This window comes from Oryctolagus cuniculus, chromosome 4, assembly GCF_051225735.1.
Source record: "Oryctolagus cuniculus isolate XC-2025 breed Fujian yellow rabbit chromosome 4, ASM5122573v1, whole genome shotgun sequence".
NCBI classification, from domain to species: domain Eukaryota; kingdom Metazoa; phylum Chordata; class Mammalia; order Lagomorpha; family Leporidae; genus Oryctolagus; species Oryctolagus cuniculus.
Window position 1 is genome coordinate 174,571,188 of NC_142870.1, and position 24,453 is coordinate 174,595,640.

At 62.3% G+C, this 24,453-nt stretch overlaps 1 protein-coding gene across 3 annotated transcripts in view; it reads left to right on the forward strand.

The window, feature by feature from the left end:
- The window catches only part of ACVR2B (activin A receptor type 2B), a 45,972-nt gene extending 22,466 nt beyond the window's left edge, over positions 1-23,506 (forward strand). For 2 of the 3 annotated variants that reach the window (XM_051839742.3, XM_070073227.2), the window contains exons 2-11: positions 8,809-9,016; positions 9,172-9,281; positions 9,421-9,572; positions 9,655-9,798; positions 10,497-10,640; positions 10,823-10,971; positions 19,484-19,598; positions 21,395-21,533; positions 21,618-21,748; positions 22,090-23,506. In XM_051839742.3, the coding sequence (XP_051695702.3) occupies positions 8,809-9,016; positions 9,172-9,281; positions 9,421-9,572; positions 9,655-9,798; positions 10,497-10,640; positions 10,823-10,971; positions 19,484-19,598; positions 21,395-21,533; positions 21,618-21,748; positions 22,090-22,284 (1,487 nt within the window). In that variant the 3' untranslated portion in view covers positions 22,285-23,506. The remainder of the gene's footprint in view (positions 1-8,808; positions 9,017-9,171; positions 9,282-9,420; positions 9,573-9,654; positions 9,799-10,496; positions 10,641-10,822; positions 10,972-19,483; positions 19,599-21,394; positions 21,534-21,617; positions 21,749-22,089) is intronic. The other variant, XM_070073228.2, reaches the window with a different exon arrangement.
- The last annotated feature ends 947 nt before the right edge of the window (positions 23,507-24,453 follow it).

Consider the following 24,453-nt stretch of genomic DNA (forward strand, 5'->3'; position numbering starts at 1 on the left):
CTGGCACTACAGGTGGTGGCTTTACCCGCTATGCCACAGCGCCAGCCCCCTGGCTGTGGTTTTCATGGGCTCCCAGAAGGCAGTGGAAGGAAACGTTTGTGTAGTCCTGGACCTTCATCGGAGGCCCTGTCCCTGGCCTCAGGCGGGATGGGGCCTGGAGAAATGGGGATGTCCCAGGCAGTGGCCAAGGGACATGTTTACAGTGACTGCAGGTGACCTGGCTGGGCTCCCGCGTCTGTGCTTGGCCTCTGAAGGTGGACGGAGCTCTTTGTGTGGCCCTGGAAAGTGCTCCTGGACTTAGTTTCTGGCGTTTGTAGTGAACACAGTAGCTGAGGGGCCCTATACAAAACACAGCTCCATGTGTACAGAAGTAAGGGGACCCGGAAAGGGGCTGGGAACGGGCGCTCTGTGCCTCCCCTGCGACACGGCTGCTGCGCCGGGGACTGAGGGGGTAGTAGCCATGCGCGGGCAGGAGAGAAGGCGTGGGGTTGCTGGGAGCTGCAGGTGTCCTTCCCCGAGAAGGTGGGCTGGAAGATCGCTGCTTTTGCTGCCGGAGGGCCTAGACCATGACGTTGTCTGGGCCCCGCTTGGACGAGGTGGTTTCCCTGAGCTCACAGGAGCTGCGAGGTGGAGTTCTCTGGGAAGCTCTGGCTGAGAAATTGAAGTGGTCCTAGGCTGGTGACATCTTGTGCAGTCTGGCAGAGCACAGGTATGAATCATCCCTGGAAGGCTGCCCCAGACATGGCCTGCCGAGTTGGGGCTGAGTATCCAACAGACAGGAGGACCAGGCGCCATGGAAAAAGTCTTCAGAAATAACAGACGTCAGGAATGGGTTTCCAGGAAGTTAAGTTACAGAATTACAGCAGGATCAGAACGGACCAGGAAGGCTTTCTAAAGTAGACTTCTAGAATTGAAAAAATAGAATAATCATATTTATAAACTGACTGGAGATGCCAAGTGGAGCAGATACAGTTAAGGGGAGAGTCAGTGAGTTGGAGTTAGACTGTAAGGAATTACCTGCATAGATGCAGGCTTGAAGACTACAAAAGGGGGCTGTTTTCTCTCTTTGCCAGTGTGATAGGAGACTGGGCAGTCCCCTGGCTCCTGGTTCTGCAGGCAGACGGCATCAGCGTGTGCTTCACCGTGAGGTGGCGGGAGGGAAAAGCTGGGGGCAGCGCTCCCTCGCCCGAGCACCTCTCAGGGGCCGTGCGTCTCAACACTGTTGTGTGGGAACTGAGTTTCCACTACATTCCACCTAGCAAGGGGCTGAAAGGCTGCGCAGAACGAGAAAGGCCAACCGGCTTGTAACAGGAGTTTCAGAGTCCCGGGGCAGGGGTGCAGTGCTCAGGCTAACAGACCAGGACTTCTGACTGATCGGACACACTCATCTTTAGACTCTCAGTGCATAGTGAACCAAGCTGTATAAATAAGCTTAGTAATATCTACTCAGGGTGCCGGCGCTGTGGCTTAGCAGGTAAGGCCACCGCCTGCAGTGCTGACATCCCATATGGGCGCCGGTTCGAGTCCTGGCTGCTCCACTTCCAATCCAGCTCTCTGCTGTGGCCTGGGAAAGCAGTAGAAGATGGCCCAAGTCCTTGGGCCCCTGCACCCGGGTGGGAGACCCCAAACGAGCTCCTGGCTCCTGGCTTCAGAACAGCCTGGTTCTCTCTCTCTCTCTCTCTCTCTCTCTCTGCCTCTGCTTCTCTGTAATTCTGCCTGTACTTATTTATTTGAAAGTCAGTTACACAGAAAAGGAGAGGCAGAGAGAGAAAGATCTTCCACCCGCTGGTTCACTCCCCAATTGGCCGCAACAACTGGAGCTATGCCAGTCCGAAGCCAGGAGCCAGGAGCTTCCTCGAGGTCTCCCGCATGGGTGCAGGGGCCCAAGGACGTGGGCCATCTTCCACTGCTTTCCCAGGCCATAGCAGAGAGCTGGATCGGAAATGGAGCAGCCAGGACTCGAACTGGTGCCCATATGGGATGCCGGCACTGCAGGCGGTGGCCTTACCCGCTAAGCCACAGTGCCGGCCGCATAAATAAATATTGTTTAAAAATAAATGATTAAATATGTACTCAGCCACATCCCTTGTGAAACTGCAAAAGAAGACCTAAGACCGCAGCCGGGGGAGCCGCACTCACTCACAGCTCGGGGGTGGGCCCGGGAGCTGTGCCGTAGCACTCTCCAGAAGCTGAGAAGGCAATATAGTCTGAACTGTCATTCCCCGAGAAGGGCAAAGTGGCATTTTCAGAGAGTCAGAAAGGCCGCTCACCCACAGGTCTGTCCTGGTGGACCACGGTCCCACGGACAGCACAGCGGGCAAGACGCTGAGCGCACGCGCAGGTCCAAGACGCCGGCTCCAGGGCAGGGCCGGGGGTGTGGGAGCACGCGGCACACTGAGCGCGAGTGACAGATTAGTTAAGGGGATGCTCCGTGGGTGATGGCGGAGGTATGGATCAACATGAGGGTTTCTACTTTTTCCTTAAAGTTTTATTTATTTATTTGAAAGGCAGCCTCAGAGAGGGAGAGAGAGAATCTTCCATCTGCTGGGTTTACTCCTCAAATGGCCACTACAGCCAGGGCTGGACCAGGTGGAAGCCAGGGGGCCCACGCACTGGGCCATCTTCCAACTGCCCTCCCAGATACGTTAGCAGGGAGCTGGTGGGAACTAGAGCGGCCAGGACACAAACCGACGCCCGTAGGGATGGCCGGCATTGTAGGTGATAGTGTATCTCGCTCTGTCACAATGCCAGTCCCTTTTATACAGTTTTTTAAAAAAATATTTATTAGCTTGAAAGGCAGAGTTACACAGAAGCAGAGAGAGAAAGAGTGATCGATCATCCATCTTCTAGTTCACTCCCTAAATGGCCGCTATGGCTGGAGCCGGGCTGATCTGAAGCCAGGAGCCAGGAGCTTCTTCTGGGTCTCCCACATGGGTACAGGGCGTCCAAGGTACCATCTTCTGCTGTTTTCCTAGGCCATTAGCAGGTGGAGCAGCCAGGTCTTGAACTGGTGCCCACATGGCGTGCCGGCACTGCAGGCCGTGGCTTTAAGCTGCAGTGGTGTGCGCCAGTCCTGTATGTATGAGCTGTTTCATTGAGATGGAGCAAGAATGTGCCGTCCCATCACGGGTTCACTCTCCAGACGGTGCAACGGCCAGAGCCGGACTGGGCTGAGACTGGGAGCTGGGAGTGCAGTTCAGATTCCCCACGTGAGTGGCAGGAGCTCAGCTGACGCCGACCGCACTGCCTCCCAGGAAGCCGGAGTCTGGTCTGCAGCCCAGCTGCCCGGCTGCTCTGCTGTGGGGGTGGGCGTCTCTGACCAGCAACCTAACCACGAGGCCAGAGGCTGCCCCAGTTTTAGGCTTTCAGAATAAATGTATGTGTTATTATGTGAAGACTGGTTTACGATAGAATAATGGAGTAGAAATGAAATGTAGAGCCGATAGACTTGAAGTGCGTAGAGTAGGACGTTTCGGCAGTAACCCAGACAGAGGCAGCGACGGGGAAGAACCGTTCAGACGTGCACAGCAGTCATAAACGCTGCGGGACCCAGCTCCAGGGCAGACACAGCCTCAGCGTCGATGGGTGCAAATGCAGGCAGGAAGATTCAAGGTGGAAGCTGGAAGGAATAAGTTGGGAAGACAGCGGCAGAACTGCCCTAGGGCTGTGACAGCCTCAAAACGGGGTTGCCGACGGCGTCACAGATGAGAAGGGTCACTACGGAAAGCTTTGTCACCGTGGGTGGAGAACAGTTCCTTTTTTTTTTTTTAGTTTAGTTTTTTATTTTTATTTTTTTCTAAGAATTATTTTTTTATTTGAAAAGCAGAGTTACAGAGAGAGAGAGAGAAATCTTCCATCCGCTGGTTCACTCCCCAAATGGCTGCACCGGCGGGCCATCTTCCACTGCTTTCTCAGGCCATAGCAGAGAGCTGGATCGGAAGTGGAGCAGCCGGGACTAGAACCGGCTTCGTATGGGTTGTCAGCACTGAGGGCCGGGGCTTTAACCTGCTGTGCTGCAGCGCTGGGCTGAGACATCTGGGAGTGGTTCGTGAGTTGAAGGCTCTCAGACCCTTGGCGCAGCCTTTCCAGCCTTGGGTGGGCACAGGGAACAGTCAGAGTGGCATTGCTTAGGGGTCCAGCGACGGTGGACACTACAGCAGGGCCACATGCTGGACTGTGAACGGGGCTGGACGTGAGTGCATTCAGGGCTGTGGGAGAGACAGTCGCACAGTGAGGATGTGCCTGCCGGGGCGAAAGCACCCTTAGCTGCTGCTGCGTCGGGTGAATTACTCAGCCCTGTGTTACGTGACGGGAGGACCGCGCAGAGTGGTCAGGAAGGCTGGACGTGCAGGTGCTTGTGAAGGGTCAGTGTGGTGCCTGCCGTGCATGGGAGCTGTGTCCCAGGTGGAACCGACGTGTGCCAGTCTGTATCAGAGGTTCTGTTGCACTGCAGGGACACACTCAGGAGTGATCCTCTTGGGTGAGTGCGGTTCAGGGAGAAAATGTCAGTCTGTCTTGGATTCTTTTTTTTCTTTTTAAAGATTTTATTTATTTGAAAAGTCAGAGTTACACAGAGAGAGAGGAGAGGCAGAGAGAGAGAGGGAGGTCTTCCATCCACTGGTTCACTCCCCAATTGGCTGTAATGGCTGGAGCTGTGCCAATCCGAAGCCAGGATCCAGGAGCCTCCTCCGGGTCTCCCATGAGGGTGCAGGGGCCCAAGGACTTGGGCCATCTTCTACTGCTTTCCCAGGCCACAGCAGAGAGCTGCATTGGAAGTGGAACAGCTGTGACTCGAACCAGCGCCCATATGGGACGCCAGCACTGCAGACGGTGGCTTCACCGCTATGCCACAGTGCTGGCCGCTGTCTTGGATCTTGCTGTGGGCGTGCTACGTGCCCACTTGGGGGGGGCTGGGCACCTGCTCCCTGTGGAGCTTCCTCTCCAGCTCTGAACTCTCCCTTCTCCCGCCGTCACTCTCCATGTGCCACTGTACCCCGAGCCCCTCACAGGCGGGTGGGTTTCCGCACTCTGCTGAGCTGCTTCAGTCCTTTCCCCTGCTAGTGCTTGCCCCAAACCTTGAGGTTTTGCTCCCTGGAGTTTTGGTTTCCCATGAAGGTACAGGGCCCCAGCAGGCCATCTTCCATGCTTTCCCAGGCCATAGCAGAGAGCTGGGTCAGAAGAAGAGCAGGTGGGACTCAAACCAGCGTCTGTGGGATGCTGGCAGGCCGTGGCTGCAGTGTGGGATCTCTGCTCTGGGGGGGGGGGGTACACGGGTGGGATTTGCTGTGTTCTGCATGGACAGAGGCTGTGGGGTGCACGGGAGGCTCCTTTCCACTGAGGTGTAGGCCTCTCGTGGTTTAGGGACGCTCTCACCGTGTCCCTGGACGTGCGCCGTGGAGGCGATGCCTGGGCTGGCTGTGGCTCAGGGGTGCAGCTCGCTCTGCGGCTAGGGCGAGTGAGTGGGCGGGGGCCAGGGGAAGCCTGCCTGCGTGGGACCTGGCTCCACCCCGGCTCCACGGGTGTAGGCGGGAGTCCTGCTGCTAGAAGGCCGAGGTGGCCTTGCAGCTGGAGCAGTGCCAGAGCTATAAATAGCTGTGTGTGTCCAGAAGCAGAGCGCCAGGGCGGGAGGGGGCAGGGAGGCCCTTGGGTCCCCAGCTGGCAGCAGAGCCAGCCTGCGGTGCGGCAGGGGCCGGAGCGTCACGTGGGGCTCTGAATACAAAGCTCTGGCAGGGCTGGGGGCCACACAGGGGTTTGCATTGTGAGCGATTGCCACAGGCAGCAGCAAGCCGCCTGGTGCTAGCAGAATGGCTGGCGGGCCAGGCATTGTTCTCAGCTAACTCGCTCATTTCTTGCCACAGCCCTGGGAGGCATGTGCCATCACAATCCCGTTCACAGAATGGTTAGGGGCGTGCCAAGGGTCACGCGGCTGGGCAGTGTCCGCAGGAGTGGAAATGTGGTCTGCTCACGGCCACCGTTTGTGGGTTGCCTGTGGGGAGATCTGTTCAGACGAGGATCTGAGGAAATCCTGAGCCTTGCCCGTGACCTGGAGCCTCAGCCCTCTCCACAGGGTCCTGTCCACGGTCGTGACTGGGCGCGTCCCTGGTCACTCTGTCCGTTGGCCTCCTTGGCTTGGCTCCTGATCCTGCTTGCTGCCGGAGTCTGAGTGGGGCTGGAGACCGCCGAGGATGCCGGGGCCGGCTCCTGCGCCCTGCTTCCTCGCTCTGACCCGCTCGTCTGTCTCCGTGTGACCATCATTCTACGTTGCGACTCTGGCAGAGGTGCTCCGGAGTCTGCCGTCACCTGTCCGGTGGGGGTGGAGTGGGGTGGGGGGGGCGTTTAGAAAGCAGTTGTCGGGCCCATTCCCAGTGTGTTACGTCAGGCACGTGTTCAGCGGCAGGCGTGTAGCCTGGTAGTTAGGATACCTGTGTCCACGCTGGAGGGCCTGGGTGATTCCCAGCTCCTGCTGCTGACTCCAGCTCCCTGCAAACGCAGGCCCTGCAGGCAGCAGTGAGGGCTCGGTGATGGGGCTCTTGCCACCCACGTGGGAGGCCCGGGTTGCATCCTGGGGTTGGCCTGGCCCCGCCCTGGCTGTCACGGGTGTTTGGGCAGTGAACCAGCAGGTGGGGATTCTCCATAAAAGGAGAAAGACAGGATCAAGAGGTCTGCGCATTTTTGTTTTCAACTCCACAAATGTTCATTCTTAAAAAAAAAAAAAAATTTGTTTGAAAGGCAGAGTTACAGAGAGGGAGACACACACACACACATACACACTTCGTCTGCTGTTTCACACTTCCCAGATGGCCGCAGTGGCCGGGCTGGGCTGGGTCAAAGCCGGGCGCTCCATCTGGGTCTCCTGCATGGGTGGCAGGCTCCCAGGCGTTCGGCCATCCTCTGCTGCTTTCCCAGGCACGTGAGCAGGGAACTGGATCTGAGTGGAGCAGCCAGGACTCGAACCTGTGTTCATATGTAATGCTGCCATCCGTATGTTCACATCATTTTCTCTTGGGGTTATTTTTGGTCCTGTTATTTGTACCCATTGTGGATATCTGAAATGCTCCTTTAGTCAAGCAGGGCAGTTAGTTAGCCAAAGACGATGGTAAGTCAGGTGGCAAGGGCAGCCCAAGGGCCGATGGAAGCAGAGAGGCCCTGCACCCCTGACTTTGGTGCTGCTGCTGGGGGGCGGGGCCTGTGGGCCTCCTAGGTGCTCGCCTGGGTGCTGCCCCTGGTGTTTGCCCGGCCTTTGGTCTCCCGCCCCACCTGCTCCCCTCTGGGGTCCCCCTAAACCTTAGGCTTGAGGAAGGGCCGCCCTGGGGCCTCCTGGGGGAGCCAGAATGCTCTCCAGCATGAGCCTCTCTGTGGACCTGAAGTCCTCCCGGGCTGAGACTGACATCCAGCTACCTGGCCGCCCAGGAGGCCCTGCGTCTGCTTCCCAGGTCGGATCTAGGCCCCAGGCGCCAAGGGCGCAGTTGTGGCTGGGAACCGCCATCTGGCTGGGTAGCATCTTGAGCCCTGGGATCCAGCCTGGAGCCTGAGGTTTGCTGCCTGCCCCTGGCCGGTGCCCCTGGAAGGAGCTCCTGTAGTTGAACGGTCACTGCGGGGGTCAGGTCCTCCCCGGGACGAGCCCTGGGGCTCAAGCCCTCTGCTCACGGAGGCCACGTGGGCACGGAGAGGAGGTGGCGAAGGCCCTGGGTAGTGCGAGGTCAGGGTACTCGGGGACCCCGTCCTGGCTGTGCTCTGGCTCCCCCGGGGGCCTGACTGCCACCCATCCCTCCTCCTTCCTGGGGTGGGGTGGTTGCAGGGGGAGACCCGCCCAGCCGGTGCCAGGCCACTGGCCACAGCAGGCCTGAGACGTGGGGAGGTTGGCTGGGTGGCTGGTGCAGGCTTCCTCTTGGTGCCCACAGGGGTGCCAGCGTGAGGCCACACCTGCCCCTGCCTCCCAGGTCACGGGCACCCGCTGAGGGGCTGTGGCAGGCTTCTCCCACTGGCTTCTTCCCGTTGCAGGTGGTGGACCCGTTGGGGCCAAGGGCAGCTTTGGGGCTGGGGCCTGGAGTTGTTGTAGGGTGGGTCTGGTGAGTGAGGCCACGCTGGGAGGGAAGCGTCAGAAGGGGCAGATGGCGGTTTAGTGCTTGGCCACTTGGATGGACGGTGCCCAGGAGGATGACCTGTGACTGTGGCTCAGCCAGCTCCTTCCCGCCGAGTCGCACGAGGCGCATAGCCCCTGCGATCCTGGCTGCTGACTTGGCTCTGTGCGATGTTCTCTGGCCTGGGTGTGATGGCTGCACAAAGAAGGGACGGGGGGCGGGGGGAGGCTGCACGTAGAAGGGACGGGGGTGGCGGGGGGAGGCTGCACTTAGAAGGGACGGGGGGCGGGGGGGGCAGTTCAGGTGTGGTCCCCAGGTGTGTTCCAGAATGACCAGAGACAGAGAGGGTGGTTACTAATGCGGATTCTGCCCCCATGCCCCTGGGACAGGGCTGGCCTGGGAATAGGCGTCTTCAGTAAACACCGCTGCCTGAGCCCAGCCCACCCGCGGAGGACCAGGGCGCTTCTGTCTTGCCCTGGGGTCTCCCCATTTCTGCGGCTGCAGTGGCGTCGGTCTGGCCCGCTGCTTGGCACCCTTCTGTGGCGTCGGCTTCCTGCCTCCTCCCCCTTGCTTGGGCCTGGGGCAGCTGCAGTGGCTGGTGGGCTCTCAGGAAGCTGGGAGGTGGGGTGCGCAGGGGTCCGTGAGCCCACTCTGGCGCCTCCCTCTGGGAGCAGACGGTGGGGCCGCAGTGCTGGGTGTGCTCAGGTCTCTGCCCCCTGGGCTGCAGGCTCTGGGCGCGGCGAGGCCGAGACGCGGGAGTGCATCTACTACAACGCCAACTGGGAGCTGGAGCGCACCAACCAGAGCGGCCTGGAGCGCTGCGAGGGCGAGCGGGACAAGCGGCTGCACTGCTACGCCTCCTGGCGCAACAGCTCCGGCACCATCGAGCTCGTCAAGAAGGGCTGCTGGCTGGACGACTTCAACTGCTACGACAGGTGCGCCCGCTGCCCCACGCTGCCCCACGCTGCCCGCCCCTGGCTGCCATCGTCCCCATGAGCTGCTGGGAAGGCCCTGCCTGGGGAGGGGCGTGGCCAGGCGGGCTGGGAGTCCTGCGTGCCTGGCTGAGGAGGTCTGGAAACCTCTGCCCCAGGCAGGAGTGCGTGGCCACCGAGGAGAACCCCCAGGTGTACTTCTGCTGCTGCGAAGGCAACTTCTGCAACGAGCGCTTCACCCACCTGCCAGAGGCCGGCGGCCCGGAAGGTGAGGGGCTGACCCAGCCGCGCGGGGCTGTCCTCGGCCTGGGGCGATTGGCTGCTGAGCTGGGTGGGCGTGGCAGCAGCCCCCCCCCAGGTGTCAGGGCGGGCGGGCTGTGTGACGCAGGGCTCCATGTGTCCCCCAGTCACGTACGAGCCACCCCCGACAGCCCCCACCCTGCTCACGGTGCTGGCCTACTCGCTGCTGCCCATCGGGGGCCTGTCCCTCCTTGTCCTGCTGGCCTTCTGGATATACCGGCATCGCAAGCCTCCCTACGGCCACGTGGACGTCCATGAGGTGAGACGGCGGGGCGGGGCCGGGCCGGGGCAGGGGAGAGGCGCGCAGCTGCGCAGGCCCACCAAGCTGTGCTCGTCCCCAGGACCCCGCGCCTCCCCCGCCGTCCCCTCTGGTGGGGCTGAAGCCGCTGCAGCTGCTGGAGGTCAAGGCCCGGGGGCGCTTTGGCTGTGTCTGGAAGGCCCAGCTCATGAACGACTTCGTGGCCGTCAAGATCTTCCCGCTCCAGGTGAGTGTTCCAGGGGCTCCAGGGCGTCCACGGCCACAGAGGCTTCCGCGGAGCCCCAGGCCCGGGGCCTCGCTGGGAGGCTGTGCTCAGCCCGGCCTGCAGGGACAGGCCCGGCTCTGCTTCCCAGGCTTTTCAAAAGTAGTATTTATTTATTTTTTGAAATATTTATTCACTTGAAAGGCACAGTTAGAGAAAGTTCTTGCATCTGTTGGTTCACCCCTCAAATGGCTGCAATGACCAGAGCTGGGCCAGGCTGAAGCCAGGAGCCAGGAGCTTCATCCGGGTCTCCCATGTGGGTGCAGGGGCCCAGGGACTTGGGCCACTTTCTACTGCTTTCTCAGGCCACAGCAGAGAGCTGGATCGGAAGAGGAGCAGCCGGGACTAGAACCGGCGCCCATGTGGGATGCCAGCCCTGCAGGCAGCAGCTTTACCCGTTATGGCACAGCGCTGGCCCTCGGCTTTTATTTGTGACGTCAGCATCTGTTCAGAGGCCCTGGACACCAGGCAGCCCAAGCCATTGCCCGTGAGCTTAGCAGAGCTGGGCCTAGCTCTGCCTCTCGCCTGTCAGGTCTGTCCCTGGCGTCACTGTTGGCCTGGCGCTCCAGAGCTCGGCCCAGTCCTGGGCTTCTCCGGGACGCTTAGCGGACGCTGAGGCTGGGAGGCGGGGTGGGGCGGGGCTGAGCAGCCTCTCCTCCCAGGACAAGCAGTCGTGGCAGAGTGAGCGGGAGATCTTCAGCACGCCCGGCATGAGGCACGAGAACCTGCTGCAGTTCATCGCTGCGGAGAAGCGAGGCTCCAGCCTGGAGGTGGAGCTGTGGCTCATCACGGCCTTCCACGACAAGGTGAGCCACGTGAGCCACGCCGTAGGGGCCCTGGGCTGCGCTGGAGCAGGCCCGAGGCCCGACGGGGATCAGAGTGGTGACCTCCTGCTTGGCACCTGCTGACCTGGGCCGTCCTCCCCAGGCCCGGCTGGGCCTGTCCCGTCCCAGGGCCTGTGCCCAAGTTCTGTGCTGCCTTCTCTTAGGGCTCCCTCACGGATTACCTCAAGGGGAACATCATCACGTGGAATGAACTGTGTCACGTGGCAGAGACGATGTCACGAGGCCTCTCGTACCTGCACGAGGACGTGCCCTGGTGCCGTGGTGAGGGCCACAAGCCGTCTATTGCCCACAGGTACCTGGGTTAGCAGGCGCCTTCCCTGCAGTGGAGGTTGGTGGGAGGGAGGGCAGCTGCAGCCTGCTGGACACGCTTGGTCTGCTTGTGTCGTGGCAGAGGCAACTGGGCACGGGACCTGGCTTTTCTCAGGCGTCCTGGGGTGGCGTGGCCACCTGGTGGCCACAGGAGAAAGTGCTGACGCCCTCACTTGTTGGAGAGTAAGCTCAGCAGCTCTCGAATACTCTGTGTAGCGTCCCTCGGGGTAGCGTCCCTCGGGGTAGCGTCCCTCGGGGTAGTGTCCCTCGGGGTAGCGTCCCTCGGGGTAGCGTCCCTCGGGGTAGCGTCCCTCGGGGTAGCGTCCCTCAGAGTAGTGTCCCTCGGGGTAGCGTCCCTCGGGGTAGCTTCCCTCTGTGCACTAGAAAGAACTCCTGTGGGTGGGGTTCATTCTCGGCAGAGCACACACATACCCTGTCGCCTCTGGGCAGCTCCTCCCTACTCCTGAGAGAAGGAGCTTAAAGAAGGCAGCTAATGGATTGATGGGGAATGGTGATAATGGATTGATGGGGAATGGTGATAATGGGTCGTTGGGGAATGGTGATAATGGATCGATGGGGAATGGTGATAATGGGTCGGTGGGGAATGGTGATAATGGATCGATTGGGGAATGGTGATAATGGATCGATGGAGAATGGTGATAAGGGATCGATTGGGGAATGGTGATAATGGATCGATGGAGAATGGTGATAATGGATCGATGGAGAATGGTGATAATGGATCGATGGAGAATGGTGATAATGGATCGATGGGGAATGGTGATAATGGATTGATGGGGAATGGTGATAATGGATCGATGGGGAATGGTGATAATGGGTCAGTGGGGAATGGTGATAATGGATCGATTGGGGAGTGGTGATAATGGATCGATGGGGAATGGTGATAATGGGTCGGTGGGGAGTGGTGATAATGGATCGATGGAGAATGGTGATAATGGATCGATGGGGAATGGTGATAATGGATTGATGGGGAATGGTGATAATGGATCGATGGGGAATGGTGATAATGGGTCAGTGGGGAATGGTGATAATGGATCGATTGGGGAGTGGTGATAATGGATTGATGGGGAATGGTGATAATGGGTCGGTGGGGAGTGGTGATAATGGATCGATGGGGAATGGTGATAATGGATCTATGGGGAATGGTGATAATGGATCGATTGGGGAGTGGTGATAATGGATCGATGGGGAATGGTGATAATGGGTCGGTGGGGAGTGGTGATAATGGATCGATGGGGAATGGTGATAATGGATCGATGGGGAGTGGTGATAATGGATCGATGGGGAGTGGTGATAATGGATCGATGGGGAGTGGTGATAATGGATCGATGGGGATGACTTTGACCTTGCAGAGCCTCTGGAAGAGCCTCAGGGACCTTTCAGAGTCCTTGATTTACACTTCAAAACCTTTTTTTTTTTTTTTTTTACTTTAAAGATTGACTTACTAATTTGAAAGGGAGAATTACAAAGAGAAGAGAGATCTTCCATCTGCTGGTTCACTCCCCAAATGGCTGAACTGCTGGGGCTGGCCCAGGTCTCCCATGCAGGGGCAGGGGCCCAGGCACTTGGGCCATCCCCTGCTGCTTTCGTAGGCCATCAGCAGGGAGCTGGATTGGAAGTGGAGCAATCGGGTCTTGAACCGGTGCCTATTTGGGATGCCGACATTGCAGGCTGTGGCTTTACCTGCTGCACCACAACACTGGCCCCAATCTGCACCCCCCCCTTAAACTTATTTGAAAGGCAGACTGACAGACCAGAGAGCCGTCTTCCATCTGCTGGTTCACTCCCCAAATAACCACATCTGCCAGGGCTGGTCCAAGCCAAAGCCAGGAGCCAAGAACCTCATCCTGGTCTCCCCCAGGGGCGGTGGGCCCAGTGCTTGGGCCTTCTGCTGCTGCCTTCCCAGGTGCCTTAGCAGGGAGCTGGATCAGAAGCAGGCAGCTGACTTAGCCGGCACTCCGACGTTGGATGTGTGTGTCACGGCGGTGGCCCAGCCTGCTGTGCCACAGTGCCAGTCCCAGGCCCCGTGTGGAGTTCACTTCTGCGCCCACCTAGTGCAGGGGCGGTTCTGACACTGCGGAGCGCGGCCTCGTTTCCCTCGTCCCTGCTGTGAGGCGGGCGCTGTTTTTCTCGCCCTCTCACAGATGCAGGGGTAGTTGTGCAGTAAACTGGGCCGCTCAGAGAGCGTCAGCTAAGCGGGGTCATGATGTGGGGTCAGGGAGTGAGCCTGGAATCCGGGGTTCACAGCTGCAGCGACCCTGCCGCAGTCACAGCAGCGCCCTGAAGTTGGCCCTGTGAAGCTGCTGGTTCAGTGGGTCAGCAGGCGGCACGCTGAGTCTTCACACAGTCACGCGGTCCTGCGCGGGTGGGCGTGCCAGGCGTGACCCCGATACACAGACTCTTCACACGGTCACGCGGTCCTGCGCGGGTGGGCGTGCCAGGCGTGACCCCGATACACAGACTCTTCACACGGTCACGCGGTCCTGCGCGGGTGGGCGTGCCAGGCGTGACCCCGATACACAGACTCTTCACACGGTCACGCGGTCATGCGCGGGTGGGCGTGCCAGGCGTGACCCCGATACACAGACTCTTCACACAGTCGTGTGTGGGTGGGTGGGCGTGCCAGGCGTGACCCCGGCACACTGACTCTTCACACGGTCATGTGCGGGTGGGCGTGCCAGGCGTGACCCCAATACACAGACTCTTCACATGGTCATGCGGTCATGCGCGGGTGGGCGTGCCAGGCGTGACCCTGGTACACTGACTCTTCACATGGTCATGCGGTCATGCGCGGGTAGGCGTGCCAGGCGTGACCCTGGTACACTGACTCTTCATATGGTCATGCACAGGTGGGCGTGCCAGGTGTGACCCCGGCACGCTGACTCTTCACACGGTCATGCGGTCATGCGCGGGTGGGCGTGCCAGGCGTGACCCCGGCATGCTGAGTCTTCACACGGTCATGCACGGGTGGGTGTGCCAGGCGTGACCCTGATACACGGACTCTTCACACAGTCGTGCGTGGGTGGGTGGGTGTGCCATGTGTGACCCCGGCACACTGACTCTTCACACGGTCATGCACAGGTGGGCGTGCCAGGTGTGACCCCAGCACGCTGAGTCTTCACACGGTCGTGTGCGGGTGGGTGTGCCAGGCGTGACCCTGGTACGCTGACTCTTCACACAGTCATGCGGTCATGCGCGGGTGGGCGTGCCAGGTGTGACCCTGGTACGCTGAGTCTTCACATGGTCATGCACAGGTGGGCGTGCCAGGCGTGACCCCGGCACGCTGACTCTTCACACGATCGTGCGCGGGTGGGTGGGTGTGCCATTTGTGACCCCGGCACGCTGACTCTTCACACGGTCATGCGGTCATGTGCGGGTGGGCGTGCCAGGCGTGACCCTGGTACACTGACTCTTCACACAGTCGTGCGTGGGTGGGCGTGCCAGGCGTGACCCCGGCACACTGACTCTTCACACGGTTGTGTGCGGGTGGGTGTGCCAGGCGTGACCCCGGCACGCTGACTCTTCACACGGTTGTGCGTGGGTGGGTGTGCCAGGCGTGACCCCGGCATGCTGACTCTTCACACGGTCGTGCACAGGTGGGCGTGCCAGGTGTGACCCTGGTACACTGACTCTTCACACAGTCGTGCGCGGGTGGGCGTGCCAGGTGTGACCCCGGCACGCTGACTCTTCACACGGTCATGCGGTCATGCGCGGGTGGGCGTGCCAGGCGTGACCCTGGCACTACGTGTGTCACTCCAGTGCAGCCAGGCTGGCACAGGACAGCTCTGCTCTGCCACCGAGCGCCTGGTGCTGGCGTGCGCTTCGGTGCCGCCTCAGGCCTGTGCAGGACCGTCTTGCTGCTGCTCACCTTCAAGGTGTGAATTTTCCCGGAAAACCTGTGTCTCAGGCCATCTTGCCTGTGTGCAGCCCCCGGAGGGTGCAGGGACCAGGACAGCGTCTGCCAGCCCTGGCAGCGGCCGTCCATCTGCAGTTGAGCAGGGGTGACCGTGTGCAATGTGGGCTCCGGGAGCTGCCCGCCTGTGCCGCGTCCACACTGCACTCTGGCACACACCCTGGACGGACTGGGACGTGCAGGCGCAGGGAGGTTGGGTGGGCCGGGTGCTGAGCTGCGTCTCCGTCCACTGGGACATGCAGGGAGGCTGGGTGGCGGGTGCTGAGCTGCAGGGAGGCTGGGTGCAGCTGCTGAGCTGCGTCTCCGTCCACTGGGACGTGCAGGGTGCGGGGTGCTGAGCTGCAGGGAGGCTGGGTGCGGGGTGCTGAGCTGCGTCTCTGTCCACTGGGACGTGCAGGGAGGCTGGGTGGCGGGTGCTGAGCTGCAGGGAGGCTGGGGGCAGGTGCTGAGCTGCGTCTCCGTCCACTGGGACGTGCAGGGTGGCGGGTGCTGAGCTGCAGGGAGGCTGGGTGCGGGGTGCTGAGCTGCAGGGAGGCTGGGTGCGGGGTGCTGAGCTGTAGGGAGGCTGGGTGCGGGTGCTGAGCTGCAGGGAGGTTGGGTGCGGGGTGCTGAGCTGCAGGGAGGCTGGGTGCGGGGAGCTGAGCTGCAGGGAGGCGGGGTGCAGGTGCTGAGCTGCGTCTCCGTCCACTGGGACGTGCAGGGAGGCGGGGTGCGGGGTGCTGAGCTGCAGGGAGGCTGGGTGCAGGTGCTGAGCTGCCTCTCCGTCCACTGGGACGTGCAGGGTGCGGGGTGCTGAGCTGCAGGGAGGCTGGGTGTGGGTGCTGAGCTGCAGGGAGGCTGGGTGCAGGTGCTGAGCTGCGTCTCCGTCCACTGGGACGTGCAGGGAGGCGGGGTGCGGGTGCTGAGCTGCAGGGAGGCAGGGTGGCGGGGTGCTGAGCTGCAGGGAGGCAGGGTGGCGGGGTGCTGAGCTGCAGGGAGGCGGGGTGGCGGGGTGCTGAGCTGCAGGGAGGCAGGGTGCGGGGTGCTGAGCTGCAGGGAGGCTGGGTGCGGGTGCTGAGCTGCAGGGAGGCAGGGTGGCGGGGTGCTGAGCTGCAGGGAGGCTGGGTGCGGGTGCTGAGCTGCAGGGAGGCGGGGTGCGGGTGCTGAGCTGCGTCTCTGTCCACTGGGACGTGCAGGGAGGCTGGGTGCGGGTGCTGAGCTGCATCTCTGTCCACTGGGACGTGCAGGGAGGCTGGGTGCGGGGTGCTGAGCTGCGTCTCCGTCCACTGGGACGTGCACTGAGGCTGGGTGGCGGGTGCTGAGCTGCAGGGAGGCTGGGTGCAGGTGCTGAGCTGCGTCTCCGTCCACTGGGACGTGCACTGAGGCTGGGTGGCGGGTGCTGAGCTGCAGGGAGGCTGGGTGCAGGTGCTGAGCTGCGTCTCCGTCCACTGGGACGTGCAGGGTGCGGGGTGCTGAGCTGCAGGGAGGCTGGGTGCGGGGTGCTGAGCTGCAGGGAGGCTGGGTGCGGGTGCTGAGCTGCAGGGAGGTTGGGTGCGGGGTACTGAGCTGCAGGGAGGCTGGGTGCGGGGTGCTAAGCTGCAGGGAGGCAGGGTGGCGGGGTGCTGAGCTGCAGGGAGGCGGGGTGCGGGGTGCTGAGCTGCAGGGAGGCGGGGTGCGGGTGCTGAGCTGCAGGGAGGCGGGGTGCGGGTGCTGAGCTGCAGGGAGGCGGGGTGCGGATGCTGAGCTGCAGGGAGGCGGGGTGCGCGGGTGCTGAGCTGCAGGGAGGCTGGGTGCGGGTGCTGAGCTGCAGGGAGGCTGGGTGCGGGTGCTGAGCTGCAGGGAGGCGGGGTGCGGGTGCTGAGCTGCAGTGAGGCGGGGTGCGGGTGCTGAGCTGCAGGGAGGCTGGGTGCGGGTGCTGAGCTGCAGGGAGGCAGGGTGGCGGGGTGCTGAGCTGCAGGGAGGCGGGGCGCGCGGGTGCTGAGCTGCAGGGAGGCGGGGCGCGCGGGTGCTGAGCTGCAGGGAGGCGGGGCGCGCGGGTGCTGAGCTGCAGGGAGGCGGGGTGCGGGTTCTGAGCTGCAGGGAGGCGGGGTGCGGGTGCTGAGCTGCAGGGAGGCGGGGTACGGGTGCTGAGCTGCAGGGAGGCAGGGTGGCGGGATGCTGAGCTGCAGGGAGGCGGGGTGCGGGTGCTGAGCTGCAGGGAGGCGGGGTGCGGGTGCTGAGCTGCAGGGAGGCTGGGTGCGGGTGCTGAGCTGCAGGGAGGCTGGGTGCGCGTGCTGAGCTGCAGGGAGGTTGGGTGCGGGGTGCTGAGCTGCAGGGAGGCGGGGTGCGGGTGCTGAGCTGCAGGGAGGCTGGGTGCGGGTGCTTAGCTGCAGGGAGGCTGGGTGCGGGTGCTGAGCTGCAGGGAGGCGGGGTGCGGGTGCTGAGCTGCAGGGAGGCGGGGTGCGGGTGCTGAGCTGCAGGGAGGCTGGGTGCGGGTGCTGAGCTGCAGGGAGGCAGGGTGGCGGGGTGCTGAGCTGCAGGGAGGCTGGGTGCGGGTGCTGAGCTGCAGGGAGGCTGGGTGCGGGTGCTGAGCTGCGTCTCTGTCCACTGGGACGTGCAGGGAGGCTGGGTGCGGGTGCTGAGCTGCATCTCTGTCCACTGGGACGTGCAGGGAGGCTGGGTGCGGGTGCTGAGCTGCGTCTCCGTCCACTGGGACGTGCACTGAGGCTGGGTGGCGGGTGCTGAGCTGCAGGGAGGCTGGGTGTGGGGTGCTGAGCTGCGTCTCCGTCCACTGGGACGTGCAGGGTGTGGGGTGCTGAGCTGCAGGGAGGCTGGGTGCGGGGTGCTGAGCTGCAGGGAGGCTGGGTGTGGGTGCTGAGCTGCAGGGAGGTTGGGTGCGGGGTGCTGAGCTGCAGGGAGGCTGGGTGCGGGGTGCTGAGCTGCGTCTCCGTCCACTGGGACGTGCAGGGTGCGGGATGCTGAGCTGCAGGGAGGCGGGGTGCGGGTGCTGAGCTGCAGGGAGGCTGGGTGCGGGTGCTGAGCTGCAGGGAGGCGGGTGCGGGTGCTGAGCTGCAGGGAGGCTGGGTGCGGGTGCTGAGCTGCAGGGAGGCAGGGTGGCGGGGTGCTGAGCTGCAGGGAGGCTGGGTGCGGGTGCTGAGCTGTAGGGAGGCGGGGTGCGGGTGCTCAGCTGCAGGGAGGCGGGGTGCGGGTGCTGAGCTGCAGGGAGGCGGGGTGCGGGTGCTGAGCTGCAGGGAGGCGGGGTGCTGAGCTGCAGGGAGGCGGGGTGTGGGGTGCTGAGCTGCGTCTCTGTCCACTGGGATGTGCAGGGAGGCGGGGTGCAGGTGTTTAGCTGCTGGGAGGCTGGGTGCGGTGTGCTGAGCTGCAGGGAGGCGGGGTGCGGGGTGCTGAGCTGCAGGGAGGCGGGGTATGGGTGCTGAGCTGCAGGGAGGCTGGGTGCGGGGTGCTGAGCTGCAGGGAGGCTGGGTGCGGGGTGCTGAGCTGCGTCTCTGTCCACTGGGACGTGCAGGGAGGCTGGGTGCGGGTGCTGAGCTGCAGGGAGGCTGGGTGCAGGTGCTGAGCTGCAGGGAGGCGGGGTGCGGGTGCTGAGCTGTAGGGAGGCGGGGTGCTGGGTGCTGAGCTGCAGGGAGGCGGGGTGCGGGTGCTGAGCTGTAGGGAGGCGGGGTGCGGGTTCTGAGCTGCAGGGAGGCGGGGTGCGGGTGCTGAGCTGCAGGGAGGCGGGGTGCGGGGTGCTGAGCTGCGTCTCTGTCCACTGGAACGTGCAGGGTGCGGGTGCTGAGCTGCAGGGAGGCTGGGTGCGGGTGCTGAGCTGCGTCTCCGTCCACTGGGACGTGCAGGGAGGCTGGGTGCGGGTGCTGAGCTGCATCTCTGTCCACTGGGACGTGCAGGGAGGCTGGGTGTGGGGTGCTGAGCTGCGTCTCTGTCCACTGGGATGTGCAGGGAGGCGGGGTGCGGGTGCTGAGCTGCTGGGAGGCTGGGTGCGGTGTGCTGAGCTGCAGGGAGGCGGGGTGCGGGGTGCTGAGCTGCGTCTCTGTCCACTGGAACGTGCAGGGAGGCGGGGTGTGGGTGCTGAGCTGCAGGGAGGCTGGGTGCGGGGTGCTGAGCTGCAGGGAGGCGGGGTGCGCGGGTGCTGAGCTGCAGGGAGGCGGGGTGCGCGGGTGCTGAGCTGCAGGGAGGCTGGGTGCGGGTGCTGAGCTGCAGGGAGGCGGGGTGCGGGTGCTGAGCTGCAGGGAGGCGGGGTGCGGGTGCTGAGCTGCAGGGAGGCTGGTTGCGGGGTGCTGAGCTGCAGGGAGGCGGGGTGCGGGGTGCTGAGCTGCAGGGAGGCTGGGTGTGGGTGCTGAGCTGCAGGGAGGTTGGGTGCGGGGTGCTGAGCTGCAGGGAGGCTGGGTGCGGGGTGCTGAGCTGCGTCTCCGTCCACTGGGACGTGCAGGGTGCGGGATGCTGAGCTGCAGGGAGGCGGGGTGCGGGTGCTGAGCTGCAGGGAGGCGGGGTGCGGGTGCTGAGCTGCAGGGAGGCGGGGTGCGGGTGCTGAGCTGCAGGGAGGCGGGGTGCGGGTGCTGAGCTGCGTCTCCGTCCACTGTCTCCTCAGGGACTTCAAGAGCAAGAATGTACTGCTGAAGAGCGACCTCACGGCCGTGCTGGCCGACTTCGGCCTGGCCGTTCGGTTTGAGCCGGGAAAACCCCCAGGGGATACACATGGGCAGGTAAGAGGCCGCGGGCTGGGGGAGGGAACAGGCAGGGGTCCACCTGATGAGGTGTGGGAGCGAGGGCCACCGTGTGCATCAGCTGTGTGGAGACTCGGCAACAGTGCTTCTGCCAGTGGGGAACAAGGCCTGGCTGCTGGCGCGGCTCCTGCGGGCCGAGAAAGGTGGAGATTCGCCTCGGCCACGGCATCCCACCCTTTGCCCCTCAGTTGCCGTCACTAAATAAGATGAAGCAGAAAAGCTAGCAAATTGCCCTGACGGTCATTGTTCCCACTTCTCGGTGGTCTCATCTCCGTGAAATGCACGGCTCTGTGCAGCAATGTGGCAGTGCTGTAGCGGGTTGTGGCGGTTCCAGTGTGTTCGTTCCTGATTCGGTCTGACCACAGTGCCGTCTCCTACATGGGAGCAGGCACCCAGGCACTTGAGCCGTCTCTGGCTGCCTTCCAGAGTGCACAGCAGGAAGCTGGGGTCAGGAGTGGAGCCGACTTGAACGCAGGCCCTCCCGTGTGGGCTGCGGGCATCCTACAGTGGTTTCATTACCACACTGAATCCCTGCTCCTTCTTATTTCTTTAAAAAATCAGCTGGATTTCTTTTTCTTTATTTTGTCAATCTGAAGAACAGAGACTGGGGCTGGCACTGTGGGATAGCAGGTAAAGCCACTGCCTGCAGTGCTGGCATCCCATATGGGTGCCGGATCAAGACCCAGCTATTCCACTTCCGATCTAGCTCCCTGCTGTGGCCTGGGAAAGTAGTGGAAGATGTTCCAATTCCTTGGGCCCCTGTACCCGTGTGCAAGACCTGGAAGAAGCTCCTGGCTCCTGGCTTCGGATTGGTGCAGCTCTGGCTGTTGTAGCCAGTCGGGGAGTGAACCAGCGGATGGAAGACTGTCTCTCTCCCTCTCTCTCTCTGCCTTGCCTTCTCTCTCTGTGTAACTCTGACTTTCAAGTAAATAAATAAATTAAAAAAAAAAGAAAAAAAGAAAAACACAGAGACAGATAAAGAGAGATCTCCCATCCACTGCCGAGATGTGTACCACAGCTAGGGCTGGACCAGGCCTGAGCCAGGAGCTGGGAACTTGATCCAGGTCTCCCATCTGGGTGGCAGGGGCCCAAGTTCTGGAGGCATTACTTGCTGCCTCCCAGGGTGTGCACAGGGAGCTGGACTTGGGAGCAGAGCTGGATCTGTACCCCGGCACCGGAAACGGGACATGGGCTTCGCCAGCTGCCTCGTAACCATGACGAATGCCTGTTGTCTTGAATGTGAGACATTCTTTTTTTTTTTTTCTTTATTTTTTGACAGGCAGAGTGGACAGTGAGAGACAGAGACAGAGAGAAAGGTCTTCCTTTGCCGTTGGTTCACCCTCCAATGGCCGCTGCGGCCAGCGCGTTGCGGCCGGCGCCCTGCGCTGATCTGATGGCAGGAGCCAGGTACTTATCCTGGTCTCCCATGGGGTGCAGGGCCCAAGCACCTGGGCCATCCTCCACTGCATTCCCGGGCCACAGCAGAGAGCTGGCCTGGATGAGGGGCAACCAGGACAGAATCCGGCGCCTCGACCAGGACTAGAACCCCGTGTGCCGGCGCCACAGGCGGAGGATTAGCTTAGTGAGCCACGGCGCCACGGCTGAGTGTGAGACATTCTTAAGTGCAGTTCCTACTGGGGCGTTGGGCCGCTGTGCTGTGGGCGGGTGTGGTGTGTTGAGGCAGCCGTTGGTATCTGCTCTGAGTGCCAGGGTCTTGCCCCCGCCCGAAGCGCATGTCCGTCACTGTGGACCCTGCCCCCTGTCCTCATGTGAAGGTGGGCACGAGACGGTACATGGCCCCTGAGGTGCTGGAGGGAGCCATCAACTTCCAGAGAGACGCCTTCCTGCGCATCGACATGTACGCCATGGGGCTGGTGCTGTGGGAGCTGGTGTCCCGCTGCAAGGCTGCCGACGGTGAGTGGGCGGGGGAGCCCGGGGCTGCCGGCCGGGCCGGGGCGCGGGGCCTCGGGGGATCCCACCAGCGTGCTCTCCCGCCAGGACCTGTGGACGAGTACATGCTGCCCTTCGAGGAGGAGATCGGCCAGCACCCCTCCCTGGAGGAGCTGCAGGAGGTGGTTGTGCACAAGAAGATGAGGCCCGCCATTAAGGATCACTGGCTGAAGCACCCGGTGAGGGCCCGGGAGGGGCCCTCCACGTGGGGCAGAGGGAGAGGCAGGAAGGTGTCTCCCTCCTGTTCCTGTTGTGGACCCTGGTGGGATTTGGGCTGCCACTGTCAGGGCAGGCCGCCGTGTCCACCCAGGAGAGGCCTGGTCTCCCCTTCTCCTCCCTGTGTTGAGGTCCAGCCTGCCCTGGGCTGTGCAGGGAGGCCAGGGGGCTCAGGGTGGGGCCTGCCGTTTCTGCAGCCGCTGACCAGTGACTTGCGCCGGTGGCTGCGGGCTCTGCTGGTGCTCGGGGTCATCCCCCCGCACGGGACCTGACGGGGCCTTCCCCTCTCCCCCGCCGCGTGCAGGGCCTGGCCCAGCTCTGTGTGACCATCGAGGAGTGCTGGGACCACGACGCGGAGGCGCGCCTGTCTGCGGGCTGCGTGGAGGAGCGGGTGTCCCTGATGCGCAGGTCCGTCAACGGCACTACCTCGGACTGCCTCGTCTCCCTGGTGACCTCCGTCACCAACGTGGACCTGCCTCCGAAAGAGTCGAGCATCTGAGCCCGGGCGCGGGTGGCGCGAAGAGGAAAGGAAGAGACGTTGTGTTTTGTTTTGGAAATCCCATAAAACCAACACACACGAGATGCAGCTGCTATTTCCCTTGACTTTTTATTATTGTTATATTATTATAATTATTATTATTAATGTTATTTTTGGATTGGATCAGTTTTTACCAGCATCTTGCTCTACTGTACGCACGCAGCGGACACGTCACACGTCAGCAGGCGCATGGAGGTGCTGAGCTGTGGATGCAGAGCCAGCGCCCTGCTGAGGAGCCTCGGCCGCCGCCTGTCCCGCTCCCGTCTGGGTCTCAGAATCTGTGACACAGACACCCAGCTCCTGTCTTAGGAAATCTAATGCTGCAAACTCTACCTAGAGGACCTTGAAGACTGTTACATAAGCGCACCCCTCCTCCGGGGCGGAGGGCCCGTGCCCCGCCCCGCCCCGGCCTGCCCTGCCCTGCCCGGTTCGGTTCGGTTTCTCCCTCCTGAGACGTGAGCTTCAGAAAGCAGCCGTGTCTGCCCTGGATCTCACGGCGGGGGGTGCTGACCGTGGGAACACTGGCACGAGGACGCGGCTGGCGGGAGGCCCGTGTGGGGGTGGGGTTGGCACAGAGCTACACTGGACTCGGGCACACAGCAGCGACCCTGCTGCGGAGGCTACTTCTCAGGTAACCAGGGACCGAGGGCGAGGACGGCCAGGCGGGCTCGGGGCGGCTCTGGGGGCAGGGCCAGCTCCTCCCTGCTGGCGGCCGCCCAGTGTCCTCCCACTCGCTGGGGCTGGGCCGGAGCGCGGGACAGTGTTCCTGCCCTGACTGAAGTGGGCGAGGGTAGGAATGATCCGACAGGTGATGCGTTCTTCCCCCGGCGGACCGGTCAGGGAGACGCCCGGGGCGTCCTGGGAGCTGGGGCGGGCGCTGTCCCGCCGCTCTGCCTGTGCCCCTTGCTGGCTCGTGGACACAGCTTTCTCCAGACCCCTGCAAGTGGTGCATACACTGAGAACTGTTTCCTGTTCGCCATAACCTTGCTGTAGTCAGTGAGCGTCCCTAATGCTGCTGCTCCAACAGTGGACTTTCCTAATTTATGAAACACGCTGATTTTTTCCCAACAAGGCACATGCATCCACATGTACACACATGCTTCGCTGTGTGGCTTCCGAGGGTTACATTTTGAAAAGTAAAAGAATTAGAACTTCACGACCACAGACCACCTCAAACCAGAAATACCTCAGAATTTTCTACTTGTGTAAGTTTTATTATCTATTTTGTTAGTTGTGTTGTTCTGTAGTGAGTATATTTTAATGTAAGTTGGGTTGTACGATAAGGAAGTTTAAAAGAAATAGAGAAAAAGAAAAAAAAAGCAGTTTGTGTGTTGTAGGGGCGCCGCGGCCCTGTGCGCACGTCCCGCGGCGGGCGGCGCCGCGTCCTCCGCGAAGCTTCCTTCCACTGCGTTTAGACGGTTTTCTTGACAACAGCGCATCTCCTCGTGGCGGCAGGCGAGCTGCTGGGAGAAGCTGACGTGGGCTACAGCCGCACAGGCCACCGGGGAGCCAAGTCGCCCCCTGGGGCCTGCCCTCCGGCTTGTGAGGGAAGGCTGCGTGGCACCTCTGTGGCCTGGCTCTGGGCCCCGGCGCCGGGCCCTCTCCCCTGGGGGGCTTGGGCACAGGGTGCCGGGCGAGGCCCCGCCCTCCCTCTCCAGTGCCGGCTGCGGGGCGGGTGCTGTGTTTGGTCTTGGTAAGCCTTGCCTCCCTTCCTGTGCAGCCTGAGTTTGTGCCCCGAGACTTCTTTCTGACGGCAGAACCGGCCTTACGGCAGTTGCTTTTCCTCCCCGCCCGTTTCTTTAAGAAGCTTTAAGATATTTATTGAGAAGTGCCATATCTGATTTCTTTAGCTTTCTCCTCCGGCAGTGTGGGGCTTCTCTCTCCGCACTCTGGAAGCAGCCAGCAGACCCCGACACACGTAGCTCATTGCTGCGAGCGTCGCGTCGGCAGATGGCGGACCCCCCCCCCCCCCCCACGCCGGCTCTTCTCTGGGTGGCTTCTCTTGCGTGCTCCCTCGGTCCTTGTGGGCACGGAGGGCCTGGGGAGGAGGGAGAGGCTGGGACCTGCCCCTTCCTTGGCCGCCTTGCCCTGTACTCCCCTCAGGTGGAGCCCCTGGGGGCTCTCCTTCCA